At 36.0% G+C, this 25,461-nt stretch overlaps 1 protein-coding gene across 28 annotated transcripts in view; it reads right to left on the bottom strand.

Annotated features, from left to right (window-relative positions):
* The window catches only part of LOC101967955 (thiamine pyrophosphokinase 1), a 372,786-nt gene that overhangs the window by 197,286 nt on the left and 150,039 nt on the right, over positions 1–25,461 (bottom strand). For all 28 annotated transcript variants that reach the window (XM_078040695.1, XM_078040698.1, XM_078040717.1 and 25 more), the window contains one exon: positions 25,346–25,418. In XM_078040695.1, coding sequence (XP_077896821.1) covers positions 25,346–25,418 — 73 coding nt within the window. The remainder of the gene's footprint in view (positions 1–25,345; positions 25,419–25,461) is intronic.

Consider the following 25,461-nt stretch of genomic DNA (forward strand, 5'->3'; position numbering starts at 1 on the left):
TATCCTTGGGTCTGTTCAGTTAGACAGACTGCAAAGCGAGATAGTTCATCAGGGCACCAGAAGGTGAAAGGCCATATTGAAAAATAACTTATAAAAAGTATCTCAGGTTTACTCATCATTTTATGATTCATACATATCTAAGAATATAATTAGTTTTCAAGCAAAAGAAATCACTTAGCTTATTTCAAAATATACAGACATCTTCCAAAAGCATAAAATATAAAACCCCAATCTTCTCATACCAAGGTTTGAGTAGAAACCTTTGCATTAATCAGTACTTCGATTTTTTTAGTTGCATGAAACATTGTTTAGGACATGTTTTTTAATTAGGAAGCTAATTATTGACCATTCACTATTATTTAGTCATGATGTATAGATGAAAAGAGTATCAAAGATTCCCAGGGTTGGAAAAGCAATAAATGTCATCAAATCAACAAAAGTTTCAAGAAATTTAAAAAGATGCTAATGAAATTAATATGAAGGAATAAAGGATCAAGAAAAGCATAGGCAATTAGGCTCAAAGGAGGTAGCTGAACTCGCCTTTCTGGGTATTCAGGTTTAAAGACCTATTGTAACTAACAAAAATGGTATGGGCAAAATGAAACACTGGAGGATCAGCACCACAAGGGCAGAGAGACAAGCCCGCATCAAGGAAAGCTGTCTTCCAGGAACCACTCAGTGACTGACACCCCATAAGCACACCATACACAGCTATTGAACAATTAGCTGAACAAGAAGACAGAAACAGACTCATACATATTGGAAACTTAATAGCAAAGTCTAAAACCATTTATAAGAAAATAAAGTAGAAAATGATCGGACCTAGGTGTAGTACAGGTCATTTCTTAAATCAGATAGGAAAAAATTAACAAAGCCTACTACTTTATATTAGGAACTTGTTCACCAAAAAGCAACACGAATAAAGCAAAAACAAGTAAATTTTAAAATGAAAGAAGATACTTCCTACACACATAAGTAAAAGAGTGTTACTATCCAAAATATATAAAGAACTCCTAAGAATGTGCAATGAATAAATAACTGGTTAAAACATAAGCAGAGTATTTTAATAGGCAAATTATAGAAAGGTAAACCTGAAAAAGCCAATGACCATGAAAAGCTGTTGATTTTTTTTTACTCATAATCATAACAATGAAAATAAAAAATAAAATTGGCATACATGTCACACACCTCACTAATAACAAAATGGTGACATACTCAACCATTGTAACATTCTGTCAGTGAAAATGAATTTTAAAAACACATGCATATATCATAGGTTCATGAGTTCTAGAATCATGCAGGCAGTACAACTGCACACCATCCCATAGAGATTGGTTCCAGAACCTCAGAGGACACCAAATCCACAGGTGCTCAAGTCTCATGATATACAACATGGGTTGGCGTTTGCATATGACCTATATGTATCCTCCTGTATACTTGAGATCTCTTCCATGTTTCTTCTAAAACATAATAAAGTGTCAATTCTATGTAAATAATTGTTATACTGTATAGTTTAGTGAATAATGACAAGAAAAAGATTCCATACATATCTATATTGGCACATTTTTCTGAACTATTTTCAATCCATTGCTGCACCCTCAGATGCTGATATAGTTTGAATATGAGGTGTCTCCCAAAAGCTACTGTGTTAATACAGAAGGTGTATCTTTCTCTCTTTCTCTCACTTCCTCCCCCCTCCCCACCCTCCCAGGCTGTCAGCAGCCGAGTCGCTTTCCCCTCATGCCCTTCAGTCATGATGTTCTGTCTCACTTGGCCCCAAGTCAGCTGTCAACATACAGAACCTCTGAAACCATGAACTAAAATAAACTCTTCCTTCGCCTAGTTGTTATTATCTGGCATTTTAGCCACAAAAACAAAAAGCTGAGTAACACAGATACAGAACCTGTGGATACAGCAGCCAGTTGTATACATAAAGCTAAAGTATGCTAATTATCTCTTCATACCATTTAGTAAATCTTGATCCATATAAGCAACACCTCTTCAATTGAGTATTAGCTACTTAAGTATCTGTTCTATTATTTCTTTACTTATGTACATTCTAAATATTGCATACTTTAAATCTAAAGAGTGCAGGCAGTGCCTCTTCATTTTATAGCACCAGCACCCAGAACAATAATAATACTCAATATCCATTGAACATTTGGTGCCTGACCAGACTGATTCCCTTCTCTATCCTTCCTGCAAAGCTGGCACAAACCTACAGTGAAAGAAAATATATGACCAGCCCACATGATATTTAAATGATTCTGTTAAGACTATAAAATCCTCATACCAAGTTGAAGTATATCTCCCTTTGTCTTATAAACTGGCCTTTTGTACTCTCTTGGATCCTATAGAAAAGGTCTTATGTTTCTTTTAAATAATACATACCATTTCATTTTCCTCATCCATTCCACTGATCCTGGTTGTTAAGTCATTTAGGATCCAGACCTCTATCAAGTAACAGAAACTCTCCCTCTTGGCTTGTGGAGACAGATGTAATGAACATGTGCCTCCAGCTGCATCTGCATCTGGTCTCTAGACCAAGTGGGACAGGTGAGGGCAAAGCCATCAGCAGAGTCATTACTCCTGTCCAGGGCATCTAACCATCTCTACATGAGCCCCCTTATCCACAGGGGATGCAGATCCCGGGGATGTCTGAAGCCACGGGAAGTACAAATCCAACACATCATGTGCTTTTCTTATACACACATAATGTAAAGGTTAATTTATACATAAGCAAAGTAAGAGGTCCACAGCACTAGCCCACAATAAAAAGACAATCGTAAAACATACTAGAATAAAGTCATGTGAATGTGGTGTTTTCTCTCCAAGGATCTTGTTGTTCTGTACTCACACTTGTGACAATGTGAGGTGACACAATGCCTGTGTGTTGAAATGGAGTGAGGGGACACATTCACTGGTCACTGTGACAGGGCATGAGGCTACCTGAACACTGTAGTGAGCCACCTCCAGTGGATCTGAGACCCACCGACAAGGCAAGCAAGGACCTAACTGACCAGCAGGTGTCGCATGAAGCATGGATGTGTAGGACAAAAACAAAACAAAACAAAACAAAAAAACTTACTCATTTTAAATCAAATTGCTCACTCCTGGAGTTTTCCATTTAATTTTTTGGACTATAGCAGACGGAACTGAAACCACAGATAAGGGGACCATGGTACTCAACAAGGCACGCTCAACAAAAAGTGAATGGAAAGAACAGATATCTTAAAAATAACACTCTGCAAAAGCAGGAGGTTTATTAAGAAAATGTCATAAAACATTAAGTATTATAAATGGCTTCAAATATTAGAGTGTGATTTCTTCAATAAGAAAATAATTCCTCAAGATGATTTATGTCAAAAATACAAAGAACTTACAAATACAATTATTTTCCTTCTTTTTTTTATTCAAATACCATTGGTCCTAGTTTCATAAACATTTCTCAAAAATGCTACATAGGAAATAATCAGATAGGGAAGCAAAGAGACTACTCACTGCTATGGAATGCTACAAGTAATGAAGTTTCAGGAAATAAATAAATCCTGCAACCAAAACTCTAGGTGTAGTGGAACTCCAAAAGAAATAACGACTTACAAAGATGCAACAGTAATTATTATAAATATTTCATGAGAGTTCTAGAGTAGATCATTCACACAAATTATATAAAGACATGTATATATAAGTATACATACATATGCACACATATATATGCCAATATGCCATCAGATATGAGGTATGAACTAAATATAAAACAACATAACCTCAAAGATACTATTCAGTAAGAACACAGACTACTTATTTGATAGTCTGATGAACTAATTGTAAGTAAATTAAGAAAAATATGAAAATTAAAAAACAAAGACTAAGAGCAGTTGGGAGTAAAGGGCATAGAGGCATATGTTTCTTGGTGACTAGAACAGATGTTCAAAGAAAGAAAAACACTAATAAGTGGCCAGGGTTTCTCCACTTCTACAGCCTCTATGATCACCAGCAGCAACAGCAGCATCACCACCACCACCAATACCACCATCACTACCACCACTAGCAAACCATCATCAACATCACTACTCACCATAACTACTACTACCACAATCACCAACACCATTACTAAAACTACCACCATCATTACCACTACCACCATTAGCACCAACACCACCACTACTACCATCACCATCGCTACTCTCATCACCACCACCACCAACATCTTTGTTTATAAATCCTAAAATAAATTCCAACTCTGCCTTGTGTTATATTAGCCCAACTTCTTATGATCCCTATGTGAAATACAGAGAGGAAACCATTCATGTCAAATGTCCTTGCTGACTTGAAACAAGACACATGTATAAAAGTTCTGTAAAGAACTTCATGAGACTTCATGTTTTATATGTGGCACACCCAGACCACCCATTCCATCCTGTGAAAACACGGTTCACTGCCAACCAGGGGCAGGCCTGATCTTGGCCCTCCAGATTGTCCACATCCTACCCACATTTTTCTGTTTTTCCATAGGACACATTACTGTCTAGGTCCCTCCTTAGCAGAATGCATGCTCCACAGACGCAGAGGCTCATCCTCCACTTGTGTGCTGTTGTGTGAGCACATGGAATAGCACACAGTAGACACCCAGCACACTTACTACCTACCAGGTGTTTCATTTCTCACGTGTGATCAGAGCTGCATGCTGTATTGGGGTGAAAAATGCTGAAGAAGGTAGTAGAAACATTTTGTTCTTTCCTAAAATTATGTGTTTCATAGTAATGATTTTAAATTTTGATTTGAATAAGACTGAAAAGATGTTTTTCAGTCAATCTGGCATCCTAGTCTCTTGGTAGTGAAATCATCAATAAAACACTTTTCCAATTTCAAAAGAAAATTTATAAAGAAGTTACTGAGTTTGACATTCTCAGAACAGACTAACCCTAAACAACAAAATAAAAAATGCCAAGTCTAAAATCAAATAGGTCACATTTGATTCGTATTCTTTGCTACTTTTCATTCCTTTGTACGCTAAAGCGACACAACTGGAATTAATTCTTTCCTTACCAATTGCAAACCTTCCTGACATCAATGCTAAAACCACACAATCAAAACCCATAGTCATAGCTGAAATGAAAACATGAAATGGACAATTAGTCATGGTAATAGGAAGACACTGGCCTTTTTATTTCTTCCATTTTCTTTAAGTTCTTCATATGAATACTGCCAAAATAACTGCTTACCCAGCATCAGTTCCCCTTTGATTAGATATTAGCGACTGTTTTTTTTTCTTTTTCCCTGTGAGCATTTATTTCCTCTTTCTCAGACACAAAATTTCAAAAAAAAAAGGTGCCAGGATGATCCACCCACTGCAAATGGTTTAAAGAAGGCACACATCACAACTCAAGCCATAGAGCACAAGAATGGCTGCAGGTGCACGTGGAACACGGGATGAGGACCCTGTTCTTCGGCACAAGGTGTGTTGAGATGCAGCCACACGACGCAACAGGACAACCTAGAGGGCCATAGATGCACACGGTGGCCCCTGACTGAGGCTGACACTGCAGTTCAAAGAGTAAGAAAGAATTGGAGCCTGAATATTGTGTCTGTTGCCCAATTGAGCATCACCACCTAAATCTACCTCTGTGTTTTTCAGTTATACAATGCAATAAATAACCTTTTTTGTTGTTGCTGTTGTTGAAGCCTATTGTTTTCTGTTACTTGCAATATACCTCCTGCCTTTCCACAGATAGAGAAAATATTCATTTATGTTCTTTAAGAATAAGATACCTAGAAAATGACTTCTTCCGACATTTCAATGTTTTATCTGTACTTAAAAATGAAAATTTGCATGAGGTGTATTATCATCTAGGTTTTATCTGTCACACATAGGCCAGTATCTAGGAATTGAAAACCTAGAATTTAAAGATCATATGCATTGGGAGATCAGGGGAATATAAAACACTAGATAGAGAATACAGGCAGAACGGGAAAGCATGGGTCCCTAAAGACATAATCAATTGGCCTCTTACTAGCAGAACATTCATTATCAGGTTGGGCAATGAATTTGTGCTAATCAAAAACTGTCATTATAATTGTGTTCTACCTTTTTTTGACATTAAAGCACAGAAAAGAGTTTATAAAGACATAATTTTACCGTAAGGCATAGAATAATAACATTAATATTTGCACCCCAAAATACTAAGTCTTAACTGAAGATTGGGCAGAAACAGTGAAAATTAAATAAAATGTGAATTAAATTTGCATGTTTTATATAAACATATACATGCAGACTTTTAAAAAAAATTCTGTTAAATATAAAGATGATATATCTCAGTAGTTTCATTATTCAATATACAGAGATGAATATAATTTGAAAGAAAACTATAATTATTTAATCATAGTCACTTGTTATATGAGGGAAACAAAAGTCAGATGCTAATTACAATATACTAAAATCAGAGATGCATGCTCAGAAAGTTATTGACCGATTTCATAGCTTCTTCTCTATACAGGAATCACAGTAGAATAAAAATTTCAATGTTGAGAATCAGATCATATTAGAAAAGATGTAATAATAACAAAAATAACAAATTAAATTGGAAAATGAAACAGTTGTCCCCAGAGAACCGAGGCAGGAGCCACCTCGAGGCAACTGCACTGGGGTAGCCACAATAGTAACCAAGAACTGGGATCCAGGAGATACACAGTCCTGGCAGACACCATTGTTGTGACATAGACTGAGTCTACCAAATCCAGAGGAAATCAGGCACAGAGAGTATTTTGCTTGGGGCAATAGAAATCAGGGAGGCCTGGGAGAGGCCCCTCTGAATCTGGGAACTCACAGGACCAACTCAAGTGGGTCAGGAATTTGAACAGGGAGCTGACTACATGCTCAGGACTGAGCCTGGGAGCCTGGGAAGGGTCGGTCCTCTATGGGCGACAGAAGCTGCAAAGAATTGGCTCCTTCATCCCATGAGTAGAATCTTGGGAAGACTCCTGAGGTATCTGCCAGCGGAGAGAGGCAACTGCCAGATTGCAGAGGTTGATTTCATATCTCCAGACCTACTCACCATGCACTAAAGCAAGCAGGGCTCATTGGACCTGAGTCCCAACCTCGGGAGCTCCAGCTACAGGAACTCGTCTCCCACAACCCAGCAGCTACTTCACCCTGGAGTGGAGCTGACAGTACTTGCCATTTCACCCCACCTCATACTGCTGAGAAGGGAAGCTGAGATTTTTTTTTAATTCCAACTGGCATCTAAGTGAGCAACATACAAAAAAAGGAACGATTTGACAGCCCAGGCCTACTTGTGTTCAGTACATACCTCAAGAAGTAAGCTCTGAAAGAAAATGGACATAAATCAAGAATACTATATCCAGCAAAATTAAGCTTCAGAAATTATAAAGTAAAAAGCCTTCTAAGATACACAAAAGTTAAAAGAATTTACAACGATAAAGCCTGCACTAAAAAACACTGAAAATAATTCATGAAGAAGAAATAGAAAAAAAAAAGAAAACTAGCAGCAGGAGGAACTACATTAGAAGAGTAGTGAATGAAAGGAAAATCTAATTCAATTTAGAAACTAGAAGTGAATCAAAATAACATGAAATAAAAATCATCTCTCAATAATAACATTGATAAATGATATAAACTCATCAATCAAAAGATATAGGATGGCAGATTGGACTAAAAAATAAGACTCAACAAAATGCTGTCTATAAGTCACTCAACACATAGGCAAACCCTTCCTAGACAGAAGGTAAATAGATGAAAAAAAAATCATTTACATGGATATCGTAATCAAGCAGGGGTTTCTAGTCTCATATCAGATAAGATGAACTTCAACCCAAAATCAAGCAGAAGAGACAAAGAAGTTCATTTCATACTGCTAAAGGAACTCATAAAACTCATGAAAGAAGAAATAACAACCATAAATATTTATATACATCAAACAAATGCTTCTCAATGTCAAGAATCAAATATATCAAAACACAATAACTGGGTGACTTTAATATTCTTCTGTCATCAGTAGACAGATCTTCCAAACAAAAAATAAAGAAGCTATAAAACTAAAAAGATACAATTAATAATTGAGACTTAACAGACATATATAGAATATTTCATCCATCAATGATTGAATACACTTTCTTCTCAGCAGCACATGGAATATTTTCTAAAATAGACCACAAAGCAACTCTTAGCGCATTCAAAAAGAAGAGAGGTGGGCTGGGATCATGGCTCAGTGGTAGAGCTGCTTGCCTACCATGTGTGAGACACTAGGTTCAATCCTGAGCACCACATAAAAATAAGATTAAAAAATAATCCCACAATTATTGACTTCTAAAAAAAATAGAGGTAATACCCTTCATTCTATCAGGTCATAATGGAATAAAAAAAAGAAATTGACAAGATAAAAAAAATAAACGTTACTCTAACACTTGGAGATTAAATGATACACTATTGAATGATGACTGGATAGCAGAAGAAATCAGGGATAAAATTTAAAAAAAACTTAGAGGTAAACGAGAATAATGATATAATTTATTGAAATTTCTGGGACACTATGAAGGTGGTTTTAAGAAGAAAGTTCATAATGGCATTGAGCTTGTACACTAAAAGCATAGAAAGATACCAAATAAATAATCTAACATAACATCTTAAGGGCCTAGAAAATGAAGAACAAATCCACACCTAAACAATAGAATACAGGAAATAATTAAAATCAAAGGTAAAATCAATAAAATTGAGATTAAGAAAATAATTCAAAAAATTGACAAAACAAAAGGTTGGTTCTTTGAAAGAATAAACAAAATTGACAATCCATTAGCAAGCTAACCAAAGAAAGAAAAAGACTCAAATTATTAAAATCTGTGATGAAAAGGTAAATATCATCACAGACACTACTGAAATACAGAGGACAATCAAGAACTATTTGAAAATTTATACTCCAATAACCTAGAAAATCTTAAAGATATCAACAAAATCTTAGAGACCTACCCAAGGGGAACCAGGAGGACATAGAAATTTTTAAGAAATCAATTTCAATCAATGAAATTGAAGAAGTCATCAAAAGCCTAACAAGAAAGAAAAGCCCAGGACTGGATGGATTCTCAGCCGAGTTCTATGAGACTATTAAAGAATTAATACTAATCCTCCACCAATTATTCTGCCAAATACAAAAGGAGGGAACTCTTCCAGACTCAGTCTATGAAATCAATATTAACCTGACACCAAAACCCAACAAAGACTCATCAGGGAAAAAACTTCAGACTAATATCCTTGATGAACATTGATGCAAGAATTCTTAATAAAATTCTGGCAAATTGCAAACAAAAGTATGTTAAAAATAGTGCAATGACAAACACGTGGGGTTCATATACAAGGAATGCATGGAAATCAATAAATGTAATTCATGGGATCAAAAGACTTAAAGACAAGAATCACATGATTATCCGAACTGATGCAGAAAAAGCATTTGACAAAATAGAGCATCCATTTATGTTTAAAACACCAGAAAACTAGAGATAGAAGGAACATGCCTCAACATAGAAAACCTACATATGTTAAACCCAAGGCCATTCAAAATGGAGAAAGATTAAAGTATTCCCTTGAAAAACAAGAACAAGATAGGGAATGCCCACTTTTACCACTTCTATTCAACATAGTCCTTGAAACTCTAGCTAGAATAATTAGGCAAAAGAAAGGAAGGGAGGGAGGAAGGGATAAATAAATTATAGGGATACAAATAGGAAAAGAAGACCTCAATGTATCTCTATTTGCTGATGACATGATCCGATATTTAGAAGACCAAAAAACTTCAACACAAAACTTTTAGAACTCATGGATGAATTCTGCAAAGTAGCAGGATACAAAATTAACACACATAAATCAACTGCATTCCTGTACACCAATGATGAATCAGCTAAGAGAGAAATTAGGAAAACCATCCCATTCACAATTGCCTCAAAAAAAAAAAATAAAATACATGTGAATCAATCTAAAAAAAGAGGTGAAAGACCTCTACAAAGAAAACTACAGAACACTAGAGAAAAAATTGAAGAAGAACTTAGAAGATGGAAAGACCTACCATGTTCTTGGATAGGAAGAATTAATTTTGTAAAAAGGGCCATACTACAAAAAGTGCTATACAGATTCAATGCAATTCCCATCAAAAGTCCAATGACATTGTTTGTAGAAACAGAAAAAGCAGTCATGAAATTCATTGGAAAAATAAGAATTCCAAGATAGCCAAAGCAATCCTCAGCAAGAAAAGCAAAGCAGGAAACTTCACAATAACAGACTTTAAAGTATACTACAGAGCTACAGTAACAAAAATGGCAAAGCATTGGCACCAAAACAGGCGTGAAGACCAATGGAACAAAGTAAAAGATACAGAGACAAACCCATGTAAATACAGTTACCTCATACTAGACAAAAACATTGGAGAAAAGATAACCTCTTCAACAAATGGTGCTGGGAAAACTGGATAATCCATGTGTAGTAGAATAAAATTTAGCCCCTATCTCACACTACAAAAAATTCAACTCAAAGTATATCAAAGACCTAGAAACTAGACCAGAAACCCTGAACAAAGTAGAAGTTAATATAGGCCCTATACCCAGCATATCAGCACAGGAACTGACTTCCTTCACAAGAATCCTAAAGCACAAGAAGTAAAAAAAAAAAAAAAAAAAAAATCAACAGATGGGGACTAGCAATATAGCTCAGTTGGTAGAGTGCTTGCCTCACATGCACAAGGCCCTGGTTTGATCCCTAGCAACACACATATACATAAAAAAAAAAAAATCAACAGATGAAATGGCATCAAATTTAAAAGTTTCTCCAGAATAGGAGAACATCTTTGACACTAGCACTTCAGATAAAGTGTTTATTTCCAGAATATACAAAGAATGCAAAAAATAACACACACACACACACACACACACAAAAAAAAAAGTAAAGACCAAACCAATAAATAGGCATAGGAAATTAAGAGACACTTATTAAAAAAAAAGAAATATGAATGGTCAACAAATATATGAAAAAAATTCAACACCTCTAACAATTACAGAAATGCAAATTAAAATTATCCTGAGATTTCATCTCACTCCAAAGAGCAAGGCAATTATCAAGAATACAAGTAACAGAAAATATTGGTGAGGTTGTGAGGAAAGGGTACATTCATACTTTTTGGCTGCAAATTGGTACAAACACTCTGGAAAGCAGTATGTAGATTCCTAAAAAACTAAGAATGGAACCACCAGTTGACCCAGCTATCCCACTCTTCCATAGATATCGAGGATTTAAAATCAGCATACTATTGTGATGTAGCCACATCAATATTACAGCAGCACAATTCACAGTAGCTAAGCTTTGAAGCCAACCTAGGTGCCCTTCAACAGATGAATGGATAAAGAAAATGTGGTATATATACACAATGGAGTATTACTCAACCATAGGAAGAATGACCTTATGACATTCACAGGTAAATGGATGGATCTGGAAACTATCATACTAAGTGAAATAAGACAATCCCTAAAATACTCAAAGGCCTTATATATGGAATATCATGTGTGGAATATGTGGATAAAGGTCTGATATGTGGAAGCTAACCAGCAATAAGGTGGAAGAATGGGTAGGAAGTTTAGTAGGGATGGGGAATTGGAAAAGAAAAAACAGTGGAATGAATCTGACACAACTATCCTATATAGATAGATAAATACATCACAGCAAATCTCACCATCTTGTACATACACAAGAATGGGGTCCTAATTATAATAAGATATATTCCACACTTGTATGATTATATCAAAATGGATTCTATTCTCATGTTTAACTAGAAAGACAATTAAAAGTTTTTTTAATTATTAAAATAAATGTACATTGAGGTTAACATATGTAAGATTATAAAGTAGTATATAAATAAACACTATTTTGAATGAGTTTTAATTTAAGTCTTAAGAGAAAGACAAATGACAAGGAAACAGGCTTAGCAAAATATTTCACAATAAGTAATTTCCAGAATATGCTGTGGAATGGTAAATGTTCAGATCAGTTTCTCCATGGCCACCATCTACAGCTGTACCAACTATGGATTCTAATACATGGATTCTAATCACGGTAAAATCACAACCCACCTAAAAAAAGGATAGGTTTAAGTTTAGCATGCTATACTTACACAATTTTTAAAAAAGAAAAGTGTTTCAAACACTAAGGTTATGGTAAATATTTTGATTAACCACATAATTTTATCAATATATAAATCAATTTATATGTTGGGAATATTAAAGTCCTTTTAGTCAGCATTTTTTGTTGCTATGACTACAAGTCCTGACAAGAACAACTGTAAAGGAGGAAGAGTTTATTTGGGGGTTCAGAGTTCCACAGATTTCCATCCACAGAGAGCTGTCTCCTTTCCTCAGGGCTGGAGGTGAGGCTGAGCATCATGGTGGAAGAGTGTATGGAGGGAAGAGGCCCACATGATGATCAGGAAGCAGAGACAGACTTCACTTGCCAGAAACAATACATACCCCAAAGGTAGGCCCCCAATGACACACCTCATCCAGCCACACTGCATCTGCCTTCAGCGCCCACAGTTAATCCCATCAAAGGATTGAGTGACTGATTGGATTAAAGCTCTTGGGGGCGGGGAGATCATTTCTTCTCTAAACTTCCTGTCATTTACTCACATATGAGCTTTTAGGAGGTACTTCACATCCAAATGATAATAAAAGTGTGTACTTTATGTCAAAATGCATTCTACCATAAAATAATAAATTTTAAATAAATAAATTTATTTAAAATATAAATTTATTTATTAATAAATTTATTTATAAATAAATAAGTAGATTTATTTGTTTGGAAAAAAGATATAGAATATTAAAAAATAAAAGTCTATCATATGAGTAGTTAAATATTGTATAAGAATTGCCAGTCTTCTGATATATTAATTAAATCTTCCCATGACTATCAAATACTAATCAATCTCTTGGCTTTAAGTGGCAAGCTCCGTGAAGGTACCCTTACATTCTGTTTCACTACTGTGTCCCCAGTACAAGGGACCTACACACTGTGCAGCATAGTAGTAAAGGATTCAGCAGCAAATAGAGTCACTTATAAAGGCAGAGCACATGAGATAAATCACCCCTCTCGGCCAGGGATCAACAAACTTTCCATGTAAAGGGCTAGATCATAATTCTTCTGGACTCTGCAGACCACAGTCTCTCTCTCAACTACTTGACTCTGCCTTTGTAGCGGTCAAGAGTCCACAGACAATAAATATGTAAATGGGAATGGCTGTGTTCAAATAAAACTGAATTTGCATATCATATAATTTCCATGTGCTATAAAATATTATTCTTCTTTTGATTTTTCCCCAAACATTTCAAAAGGTCAAAGCATTCATAGATGACCAACTGTACAAAAGCAGACAGCAGGCTGGATTTGGCCTGTGGGTATCGGCTTACTAACAGAAACCTGTATTAGACCTATAGTTGGTTATTGCTACAATATAACTAAATCCCTATATATTTGCAAGAAACTTAATATGATGAAAGGGGTATAGACCTTTTAAAAATCCTCCTCAACCTCATAGTTCCTTGGCAGTGGCACAAATAGGCAAGGTAAATATGCTATTGACACACAGCATATTACCATCTCAGAGGCCTAGAAGGATCTCAAGAAATATCTGATGTTACAGGTAGTCTACCTCACATCAAAGTTTAGTAGAATGTGCAGAGTATTGCTAATATTCTCCAAATAACTTTGTGTTGATGTTTACAAAAATATTTTTTAATTTACTGACAACTAAAATGAATTATTACAAGGCAATGAGGGTCAATAATCAACCTAATTTCAAAAGACCAATGCAAAAGCCATTAGACTGTCATTCTCGATTACTTAATTTACAGTTTGCCAATAATTTCACTAATGTAGGTTAATGAGATTTTACATTTTGCATACATAAAACCTATCACGTTGTACTTTGCTGACTCCTCTAAAACTCCAATGAGAAACAAAGCAGATGCCTTGAAAATTTTGTAATAATATATTAATTGTTATTTCATGCCCTACACTAAACAAGAGACTTAGACTCATAAAACAAGAAGTGAGGGGTTAAGGCTAGTGAAAACTTTCCTAAGTTCGCTTTTAGCTTACTCATGTTAGGTCAAGTCATTTAGTGCCCATCCATCCACCCAGAATGGAAAATCCTTGTACAAATTAGCCTAAAAACACTTTATGGAGCTGCGAGATATCTGCTGTGACTTTATGGGCTGAGCTTATAAAGTTAAGAATTCAGAAATGCTATGTCCTTCTAGGTTCCATACACATGCACTTTGAAAATTTATTTCCAGTGACTTGCATGTAGGCTCTTATCTAGTATAATTAAATTCAAAGTGTATGTAAGATTCTTCTCAATATACAAAGATTTTACAACAAAGTACAGCCTAATTCTCTGAAAAGTCAGATAATCTTGGAAGTTTCTAATCTTAAAACTGTGATCTATTGACTATTAACTGTCTTCCCTACTAAATTAATATCAACAATAATTAACATTTGAGTATACTTTGAGACAGAAGATATCAGTCACTATATGTATTACATTCTTGAATCCCACAATAACGTTATAAAGTAGGGGTAATTACCACTTGAAGTCATGCAGACAGAAGCTCTGTGAAATGAGTAAGCTGCCCAAGGTCACCGAGTGCTCTGAAACCCACTGTTCTTTATACTCAACTTTGCTTACTTAAACGTTGAATATTTTAGCAAGGATAAGCAGAAAAGTGCCTTTTAACTTTCCATAATCGTTACGTCATTAGCTTTCTCAGGTTTTAAACACCGGAAACCTCCTCCAGCTGTCAGGTAGATGTAACCCTTAGAAATCCATGTGGTTTCCATGGCAACTCAGGGCATCTGAAAGTGGGAGGGAAATACTTGGCTTTCCCGCCTCTCCCTTTTTCTGCTTTTCTACTCAATCATTATATATATTTTAATATTTCTTTTAAGTGATACAAGAAAACAAAGATTGTACTTATTAATGATGTAACGTGATGTTTGAATACATGTATACATTGTATAAAGTTTAAATAAAGTTAAACATATCTATCTCTTCATTTGTCTTTTCTTCATGGCCAAAACTTTCAAAATTCTTTCTTCTAGGTTTTTGAAATACACGTTATATTACTGTTATCTCTACCATCCTACTGTATAATAACAGCACATGAAACATGTTGCTCTATCGAATTATAACTTGGTATTCATCGACCAACGTTTCCCCATCCCTAGCCTGCCTGTAATTTCCCCCAGCCTCTGATAACCATCCAACTTGTTTAGATACATGAGTGACATCATGCAGTATTTGTATTTCTATTCCTGCTTATTTCACTTAACATAAATTTCTCTAGTTTCATTCATGTCACAGAAGACAGAATGTCATTTTTTTGTGGCTAAACAGTGTTTAACTGTGTAACACATTTTCTTTCTCTAGTCATCAGTCAGGGGACATTTTAGTTGCTTCCATTTCTTGGCTTCTGATATTTCTTCTTTTGCTATGAAACCAACTATTGTGATTAATATCTGTTTTTAGTATACTATCACAATTGACACCTCTGTGCAAACGTGTTTATTTCTGTTATTTACTTACACATGAGTTCTAGAAATAAAATTATTGGGAAAATAAGAATATTTTAAAAATCCATGATATGCGTTGCCAGTGTGCTCGTTAGGAATGTTGCAAAACTTAGACTCCTATAGTGCAAGAAATAAAATCAAGAATCCACAAATGGGATGGATTCAAACTAAAAATCTTCTTCTCAGCAAAAGAATCAATCAGTGAGGTGAACAGAGAGCCTACAGAATGGCAGCAAATGTTTCCCAGTTGCACATCAGATACAGCACTAATCTCTAAGATATATAAAATTCAAAAATCTTCACACACACACACACACACACACACACACACACACACGTAACCCAATCAATAAATGGGCCAGGGAACTAAGATACTTCTCAGAAGATGATATATAATCAATCAACAAATAAATGAGAAAATGTTGAATATCTCTAGCAACTAGAAAAATGCAAATCAAAACTAAGATTTCATCTCACTCTAGTCAGAATGGCAGTTATTAAGAATACAAACAACAATAAGTGTTGGTGAGGATGTGGGGGAAAAGGCACACTCATACATTGCTGGTGGGACTGCAAATTGGTGCAGCCAATATGGAAAGCAGTATGGAGATTCCCTGGAAAACTTGGAATGGGACCACCATTTGATCCAGCTATCCCACTTCTTGGTTTATTCCCAAAGGACAGTATACAAACACAATGGAATATTACTCGGCATTAAAATAGAAAAAACTATAGCATTCGCAGGTAATGGATGGAGTTGGAGAATATTATACTAAGTGAAGTTAGCCAATCCCCAAGAAACAAATGCCAAATGTCTTCTCTGAGGATGCTGATCCATAATGGGGATGGGGTGGTGGGGAGCATGGGAGAAAAAGCACAAAGGGGAGGCAGGACAAGGGAAGGGACAGGGGGTAGGAACGATGGTGGAATGAGATGGATATTTACCCTACGTACCTGTATGAAGATAAGAATGGTGTGACTCTACTTTGTGTACAATCAGAGACATGAAAAATTGTGCTCTACATGTGTACTATGAATTGAAATGCATTCTGCTGTCATATATAACAAATTAGAATGAAAATTAAACAAAAAAAAGAAGTATGTAAGAATAAAGAGTTTCTTCTTTTAAAATGTAAGTAACCACAGATAAGAAAGACAGTTCATCATGAATTTCTTCCTGTGAATTTGATTTACTTGCTTCTTAGTGGCAGTAAGTTTCATTGAGGAAAAGATAAGTTCTATCAAAGAAGAAAAGAGAAAGTAAAAAAAAAAATTTTGAAGTAGGAAGCAGGGATGGGTCTAGAAGTAGTTTGTCCCAATAAGGATAAAATGGTTAAAGGACAATATGCAAGAAAGAGACATGCTTTGAGGAGAAAATACTCGTCTATCCGTAAGAATAGGAGATAAGTATATATCAAACATAATCTTCATCTTTAATGTTAGCTCTGAAAATATGAAATATAATTTCTAATCTCTTCATATTAAAATGTTGGTGTGAAATTTTTTTTAACAAATAAGTAATGGTAAGTTTCACTGAGTTGGAAAGTGTCAGCTCCTACACACCTTACTTTTCCTATTCATTACTGAATTCGCCTTTCTTTGGTACTTAAGCAAGATAAGATATACACTTAGAAGTATTTGGGGTGATACTTTTAAGAGCCTTGGAAAAAAAAGAATATATTTAATTTTTAATTTAATAATGAGGTTCCATCATCATTCATTAAACTGAATTGCCTGAAACTCTGTAATTAGGACCTCCCTGCCAGATTAAGGGCACAGCAGGCATGGAGTGAAATGACATATATTCTGGATAATCAAAGATATAGATCTAAAATTAGCCCAAACTTGTTCTCAAATTTGCTAAGAATGGGGAATAGTTAGATAAAGCCAATTGAAATCTAAATGATTTAGGTGCCTTGACACAGGTATGAAAATTGTCTCTTTCCCTGCAGAGATGTAATCACAAAATAACCAATTCCTGCTTTCTATTTTATTGTATAAGGCACAGTGAGTGTGTGAGTGTTCATTTAATTTTAATTACCAGATTTCTACAAACATTTCAACTTTTGAAATTAAAAGGTTTTTTTTCCTTTTTAAATTATCAAATGGCAACCTATGAATAACAATTTCTTCAGTAAGAATGTCACATGATTAACCATTAAAAACTCAAAATTACAGATCGCCTAGCACAATGCAGCAGAAATTCTCTTTGTGGTTTTCTAGATGGTATGTAAAAGAAAAGAAGAAACACAATTTAACCCTGTTTGCATCCCAAACATAAAAGATGTTCGAATCCATTGCAACCTTCACAGCCCTGTGTGTGGCAAGGTGACTTTCCTTTCAACGTGACATGGATGTGAGTTACAACATTTCAAACAAATAAGTAACCTTTCTGTTAACAAAAGCCAAGCATCTTTTGAGAACAGCCTAGGGTTTTAAATGATGGCGTCTTTCCTAAACACAGAGCCAAACTCTGAGTGGCAAAGAAGAAAGGAAAAAAGTGACCATAGCAGGCTTGCAATTGCTGTTTGTAAAAGGCCTCCTTGATACTTGGGAACCCAAATGGCAGATAGTTCCCCACACAGATGGCCGATTTCTCTAAATGGTATCAGGGCTCTTTGTGTCTAGACTTTATATCAATATTGCTATTTTTGCAGAGCATCTGCTTTCTTTCCTTTTGGAAGTCTGGATTTTTGGTGCATGCTATGCAGAATGTGACTGGCCCCTGGGGACTGAATCTCAAATGAGCTGCCTGGAAATATACTCCTACTTATTGTCCCAATCCAATCAAACACATCCTATCTAAGTCCAATGGGGGAGGGCCCTTGGAGTTGGTGACTGGTTTTCTGCAGACTATGACGCATGTACCTTTTCCCCTTCCTGATTTTGCTTTGTATCCTTTAGATATAATAAATCATAGCCAACGATACGACAATAGAATTAACCAATGATATGACTATAGGGTGAATTCTCTGAGTCATTTCCATGAATCACTGAATCTGGGATGGTCTTGGAGACCCCTAAGAAAAAGAGGTAGAGAAATAATTCTTTTCCAGCGAGGATGCATGAATAAGCTTTATTTATTTTATTTTATAATGTTCCTGTATGTACTCAGATCCAGACACTTGTCATTGGTCTGGGTACCTTTGATCTAGATTCCTTTGCAACCACTATGAATGACAAGGAGAGAAACAGCCCCCACTGGGGCCCTCTGCCAAGTCTTCCCAGAAAGGCCAGGATGTGAGGAGAGTAGGAGTCAGAGCACTGAAGACAGACCTGAAAGGTACTGTTGGACAGCCTGCCTGTCAGAATCCCACCTCAACCATTCCTAACCCTACAGCCTTGGACAAATTACTTAGGCTCTTTGTGTCTCCGTTTATCTGTAAGATGTAGATAATAATATTCTACCAAATGTGTAGCAAGGATGAAATGAATTTGTAGGTACACGTACACATAAAACTGTAAACACTTAAAATGTTGCAAACACTTAAAATTTGTCATCATTACTTTTTTTTTTTAAGGTGGACAGGATTCAATCTATTGTCTTGAACAATTTAATCTACTTTTAAGACTATTTTTAAAGAGAACTTCTAGATTCACAGCAAAATTGAGAGCTATCCTTTATATCCCCTGCTGGACACAGGCAGAGCCTCCCCATTACCAACATCCCCTGACACAGTGGTGCACATGTTTCAACTCTTGAAACTCCAGTGACACATCCTTATCACCCAGAGCCCATGGTTCACAGTAGGGCCCACTCTCAGAGCTCATGTTCCCTGGGTTTCCCTGCACCCATGAATCCATCACTGTAATACCACATGGTATATGTCACCACCCTCCAAATCCCTTTTACTAGGTTCAAGAATGTACTGATGATTTTCTTTTATAGCCTTTTAAAAAGTAGGCAAAGTCTGTGTCGTTTTCTTTAAAAAGCTTCTGAAACAGCCAAGAAGCTTATAAAAAATCAAGACATTTGAGCCTAGTTGGAAACTAATATCCCAGCTTAGATATCGGTGGGCAACAGGTAGATGTGCCGGGATAAAATGCATTTGAGACATACTAAGGTAAAATTCTATTTTTGGCACACTGACTTAAGCGGATATGGTGCACAGTGGGTTTCCAAAAGGGCATGTGGAATGTCAAGTTTCACAAACTCATTTAATCTCAGAAATCTTCTTTATATGAGTATCATGCAGAGCGAGTGTTCTGCTGCTCTAGTTACAAAAGAAGTATTAAATCTTGCTTCATGTGATCTGCAATAAGAACCTTCTAATGATTAAGGATACCGGAGTGAATGGTTATAGACTTTGGGTTCCCAATGATCGTGTGTCAATAGGGGTAAGGAAGAATATCGCGATAGAATTGTTTACATCGAGCTCTGTAAACCAAGGAAGGACTATCCTACAGATCTGTGGATATCCTGGGGATCTGTGAGAGGAAATACTAATGAGGAGGCCTGGCGAGCTGGGTACACGAGGGAGACAGCCTCAGAGGCCCTGGAGGAGAGCATCTATCACCAGAGGCACAGCAGAGGGAAGTGGGCTTCCTGGAGCTCACCTGTGCCTCACATGAGAGCTCTTGGATGTACAGGGCAGAGGCTCTCCCTTTCAAAGTACGCTACATAAATTCAAACAAAACAGGCTTCGAAAAATATAGATGGCAATCAAGTCAATGTGAAAGGGCTGTGATCGAGGCAAGCGTAAGAATTAGGGTATATTCAAGAGATGGTTTCACATAATGTTCCCCTGGAAGTCTCATCCTTCCCTTGGTGAGATGCTAATAAAGGTTAGACAGCCAGTTTTAAGAATATAAAGTGAAGAATCTGTCACTCAGCTGTCGATGGAAACTGCCTGTCCATAATTCCCTGAACAACAGCTTTATATCTCAGCTCATGTTAATTAGTCTTCAGGCTTAAGCCTAAAGATTTATGAGGCTCTGAATTTTTTGTCTCTCTTTTTTCGTTTTATTTTGTTTTGAAAAGAGATATACAAATATATGGAGTTGAACTTTAAATATTTTGTAGCTTTTTCTGATTTGCATAATAATCAAAATGTTAAATTTTTATAATTGCTAATAACACAATTTGTCATTCTCTCTAAATTAACTATTTTGCCATATCTAAAAATTATTGGCATGTAGCTAGGAAGAATTGGAAAAGAGCACAGAAGATAGAAAATAATAGAATTTGTGAGTTGAGGTAGATCAACGCAGATGTTTTCAACTGCAGACATTCTGTGAAAATTTAAATAGAATCAAACTCAAGGCTTTGTCAAATTCAAAAGGATATTCCAAGTGATTCTGATTATGAATTGAAATTATATTCATAAATTCATTGTGAAGATGAACTGATTAAAAATTTTTTAAAACATGAGAAACAAAAGATATTAAAAATCTCATAAGCAAATAATTTCAGAAAGTAAAACAAAATACTGCCAACTTAAAATAGTGCCTTTGTATTTCCAGAACACTTACATACCACGGTTTGATCATTACTACATGAAGATGAGAAAATTAGGGGCAGAAAACATGTGGAAATAAGGCTTGTATGTATGTAAACTAACAACTCAAAAAATAATTTGTAGTTGAAGAAAACAGTCACTCTATTACTTAAGAAAAAATTAAAATGTACAAATTGATAGCCAGGATTAAGTCTTAGTTATTTGACAGTCATAATTACCCGTCCCCCCAATTCCATTTTCTACCCTCCTACCCTCATCACTCAAGAATCAGTATCCTCTCTTTTAATTGTAATTAAAATACAAATTTCATCAGTAATCCATTTATGAAAAAAGTCATTCTATCTAAATGTCAATTGGAAGCCAATTTATGATTATTTTGACTGAGAAAATTGTATTTAAAACCAAATCTCCAGTTTCCTAAAATGTAACTGCAACACATTTACACAGGAAACAGTCAGTATGGAAAATGTAAACTGATGAACCATTTTCAGCTTTCAGATGGCACCTTTACAGCATTTTATATTTATAAAAGGGAGCACTGGGTTAAAATGTTAGATAATCTATCCTTGCCCATTGAGAAAAGGCTTCAAAAACTTAGGTATGGTCTAGATGACAATGAGAAACCATCATCAGGAAACACTGGCTTAATAAAACACATTCATGTCATTTGCTTTAAAACTTTTCTATTTTCCCGATTCAGAGAAATAAAAACAGGTAACAATCACCAGCCTGGATTTCTGTCTCAGCTCTTCTAATTTATACAGTGCTGGAATCACCTGGTGGCCTGGACCAACCTTGTGATGTCTGTACTAGAAAAGAAGGAGCTGAGCCTCAACTGAGTCCTGCTAGCCCCACTCCCCGTTACACCTGAGTTGGTCGTCTCTGGTCATCTCTGTAGTTGCCGTTCTTTGGGCACCATGGTCCAATATTCTTGGCCATTGTTTTGACACCATACAGTGTTCTTCCAGGTTGGGAGAATGAACAGAGAAGATTAAAATCAGAGGCTGAGCCTAGAGTCTTATTCCTCTCAGGATGAGAGTCCTCTCACCACTCTGTCCAGAACACAGCCTGTGTTGATAGAAGAACTCTAATGGAAAGCCAAAATACCCCCGTGGGGTATAAAGGCAGGCGTTCTCATATCTAAAGGGTGTTACTGTCACCACGCTAATGGCCTACTACCAGATCATCTCAATTCTTCAATGATATATGACAGCTCAACCTACATCCTGTGATACAGCTTAAATATCATCCTGTGATCCTGCCTTTAGGTAATTTACCAATATTAGATTTTTGGCCATTTGGGGTCTGGCCCAACTAGCACCTTAGCCTTATTGCTCCAGAATTGAGGGTGGTACAAGGCATAATGGAAATGTGAAGGCAGAGTGTTTGGTCACCACATAGACTCCTATCACATTGTTGGTGACAGGGGCATTCATTCCCAGAGAAGCTAACAATTATGCAAGCACAACTGTTCCCCCCCAAAGCCAAAGGTGCTACCTGTTGAGAAATCCAAATTCCAGCAACAGTCTTTTCACAAACAGCATGGACACGGATCCCACAGCTGTCAGCTCTACCATTTCACTCAGGAGCCTTCAGCTCCTGGGGCCTTAACATCCTCATTAGGAAATAAGGCTGACAATTTGTTTAATTTTTTTTTTATCATATTTTAAATTATATTTTTTATTATTACATTTACAACATATTTATCTCCAGTCCTAATTATCCTCACTTATGGAAAAAAAATTGTCATTCCACAACTTTTTAAGGGGTTATCTAAATATTGCAATGAGTTCCTCAATCTCTTAAATATTAAAGAAGCATACTCAAAAACTCCCTTCCTAGTGAAGGCCTTGCCAACTATCCAGCAGAGAGAGTATCAGGAGTTAGTTCGATGACGTAGGACAGTTTCTCTTCCCATTTCCAGTAAGCTAAAATATATGGAAACATCATGGGTGGAATAATTATTAAGACTGAAATAGATAATTGAGTCTTGAATTAAAGAAACATTGAATGACCTAGAAAAATGAACATAAAATAACAAAGTGTACAGCTCTAAGAGACATTCCTCTCGTAACAGTGAACCAGCAGAGAACAAATAAGACAAAGAGACAAAAGAGAAAGAGGGTCCAAGACTTTACAGCTACCTGGAAGGAGGCTGTAGAGGGTCAATTAAGGACTGCAAGACAGTCCCAAAGCCAACACCGCACATAAATACATGCCGACTCCGCAGTCCACCTTATGACTTTAGCCAACTTAGTTTTCTAAATCTCTTCTTTCATTTCACTCTCTTCACTAGAGACCCAGATCCGGTTGGGAGCAGGGAAGATCTGAAAGTGGGAGACAACCTTATTTTTGAAAGAGAAGCTTAAAGACTGTTGAAGTTGGAGATAATGGCTTGTAAGAATTGTGTGTAATGTTGCATTAACTTGTAATGATCATCATTATTAAAGCTACAGCCAAACACTCACCATGAGCTCTGTAGGACACATTTAACTATATAAAAGACATCATCTGTGCCCTCTAGGAACATGCCCTAAAGTTCAAAAACAGTCAGTTCACATGAGCAAACTGAACTACACTATACCTACCCTGAACGGTGCAGTTTAGAAATCAGAAGACTCGGCTAAACCTTACATTGCAAACTAACCTTTAACAACTGTGAATTTATTTTTAGTGCTAAAAACAAGCAAAGGAATACAAGTTTATGATGAGGTATTAACTTAGAAGTTTGGTTTCACCCTATCCCCACTTCACTGCATCCTGAAATAAAAGACCGGCCTCCCTTGTGCCCACATTCTGAACACAAATAATCAGATTGGTGCCACCAATTTTGACAAGCCAGTGGCGTTAAGAGCCAGGGAGATAAGTCACATCTGGCCAGATCTTCAACCTGTTTTTGACTATGCTTATCCCTGCCTCCCCCGCTGTTGCCTCTGCTCCCGAAAATATGATTAATATCTATGCATTTGCAAAACTCTGCCTTGTAAGCAAGGCTGAGGCTTTCCATCCCAACGAGGTGGAGGTATGGAGTTAATGAGAAGTGAGACTGTGGGGAATGAATAGGAACATGCCAATGTTAAGGTAATTGAGCATGAATATCAAACACTGACTTGGGAACAGTCTTCATTTGCTGAAGGAAAGTCTGATCAGCTGGTGGGCAGATGGAATAGGCACTGATCTGCATTCACTGCCAACCCCAGAATTTGTGCCTCACAACAGCCTATACTACATTACCAGGGAACCTTTGTTTTCCCAGCTACAATCAAGGTATTTTTCTCTCCTTTTCCTTATTTTCTTACTTCTCCTTATACTTACATTCATCTTTCCCTCTCTCCTTCCTTTCTAAAAATGGACTCTTAGGTTTTCTTTTTAAATTTGTCTCATGTCTCCCCAAGCCTTATAAAGAATTTAAGTATTATAATCTCAATGCCTGCTATTCCTTTTTAAAAAATGTATAATTTGCCAGTCTCAGGTTAGAATAACACTGATGATGGTATTTCAGATAGAAGAATCAGTAGCGCTGTAATTTTTCCTTTAAAAACACTGCATTGCCTTCAAAACCCTGTGATACCTTGAATTATTAATTACTTTAATGCACTTCTATGAGATTCTATCATCCCCAATTATATCACATAAATATTCTTATATGACAAGGATCACTGGAAGATTTTCACAATAGTGACAAAATGAACACCTTGATGATCATAGGCTATTAATAAATTGTATTGAATAGTTTTATTCAGAAAAGAGTAACAAGTATCAAGAAAACTAAACATTGTAGGGAAAACTTTCATTCTAAGTTTCTAGGAACACATAATTATATATGAAAATATTTTAGTAGTTTATAATGCAAAAAATAGACACAAATGTGTATCAACTGATAATCAGTTAAGAAAAAATAGATTATATGTTAAATAAAACTAAAAGGATTATTTGTGAAAAATATATAATAACTTGAGGACTATAGACAACAATAGAATTCTATTATATGAGTTTATGTAAACTACAAGCTCATGTAAAATATATGCCTTTATATGATTGATCAAATGCCTATTTGATGGTGATAGAATTTCTCTAAGATTGAGTTTTCATGTGTCATTTTAAAACTTTCGATTCTAGATATATATTACAATTTCTATAATAAAACAGTATGAAAGTAGCTAAACAATGAATTTCTCAATCCCTGTCTACAGACCAACGAGATCAGAATGAACACAGTAAAAGCAATTATATGAGAAAGATCTTGGCTATGAACGTGTTCACGGTTTACCTTAACACTGTAGAACTCTCGCACTTCAGGCCTGATGGAATCAAAGTCTCCATTGATGAATTCAGGCAAAAACCTGAAAGAAAACAGTTTGTTGCATGTAAGGAACCAGACCAGTA

Source organism: Ictidomys tridecemlineatus, chromosome 2 (assembly GCF_052094955.1).
Source record: "Ictidomys tridecemlineatus isolate mIctTri1 chromosome 2, mIctTri1.hap1, whole genome shotgun sequence".
Classification (NCBI taxonomy): Eukaryota; Metazoa; Chordata; class Mammalia; order Rodentia; family Sciuridae; genus Ictidomys; species Ictidomys tridecemlineatus.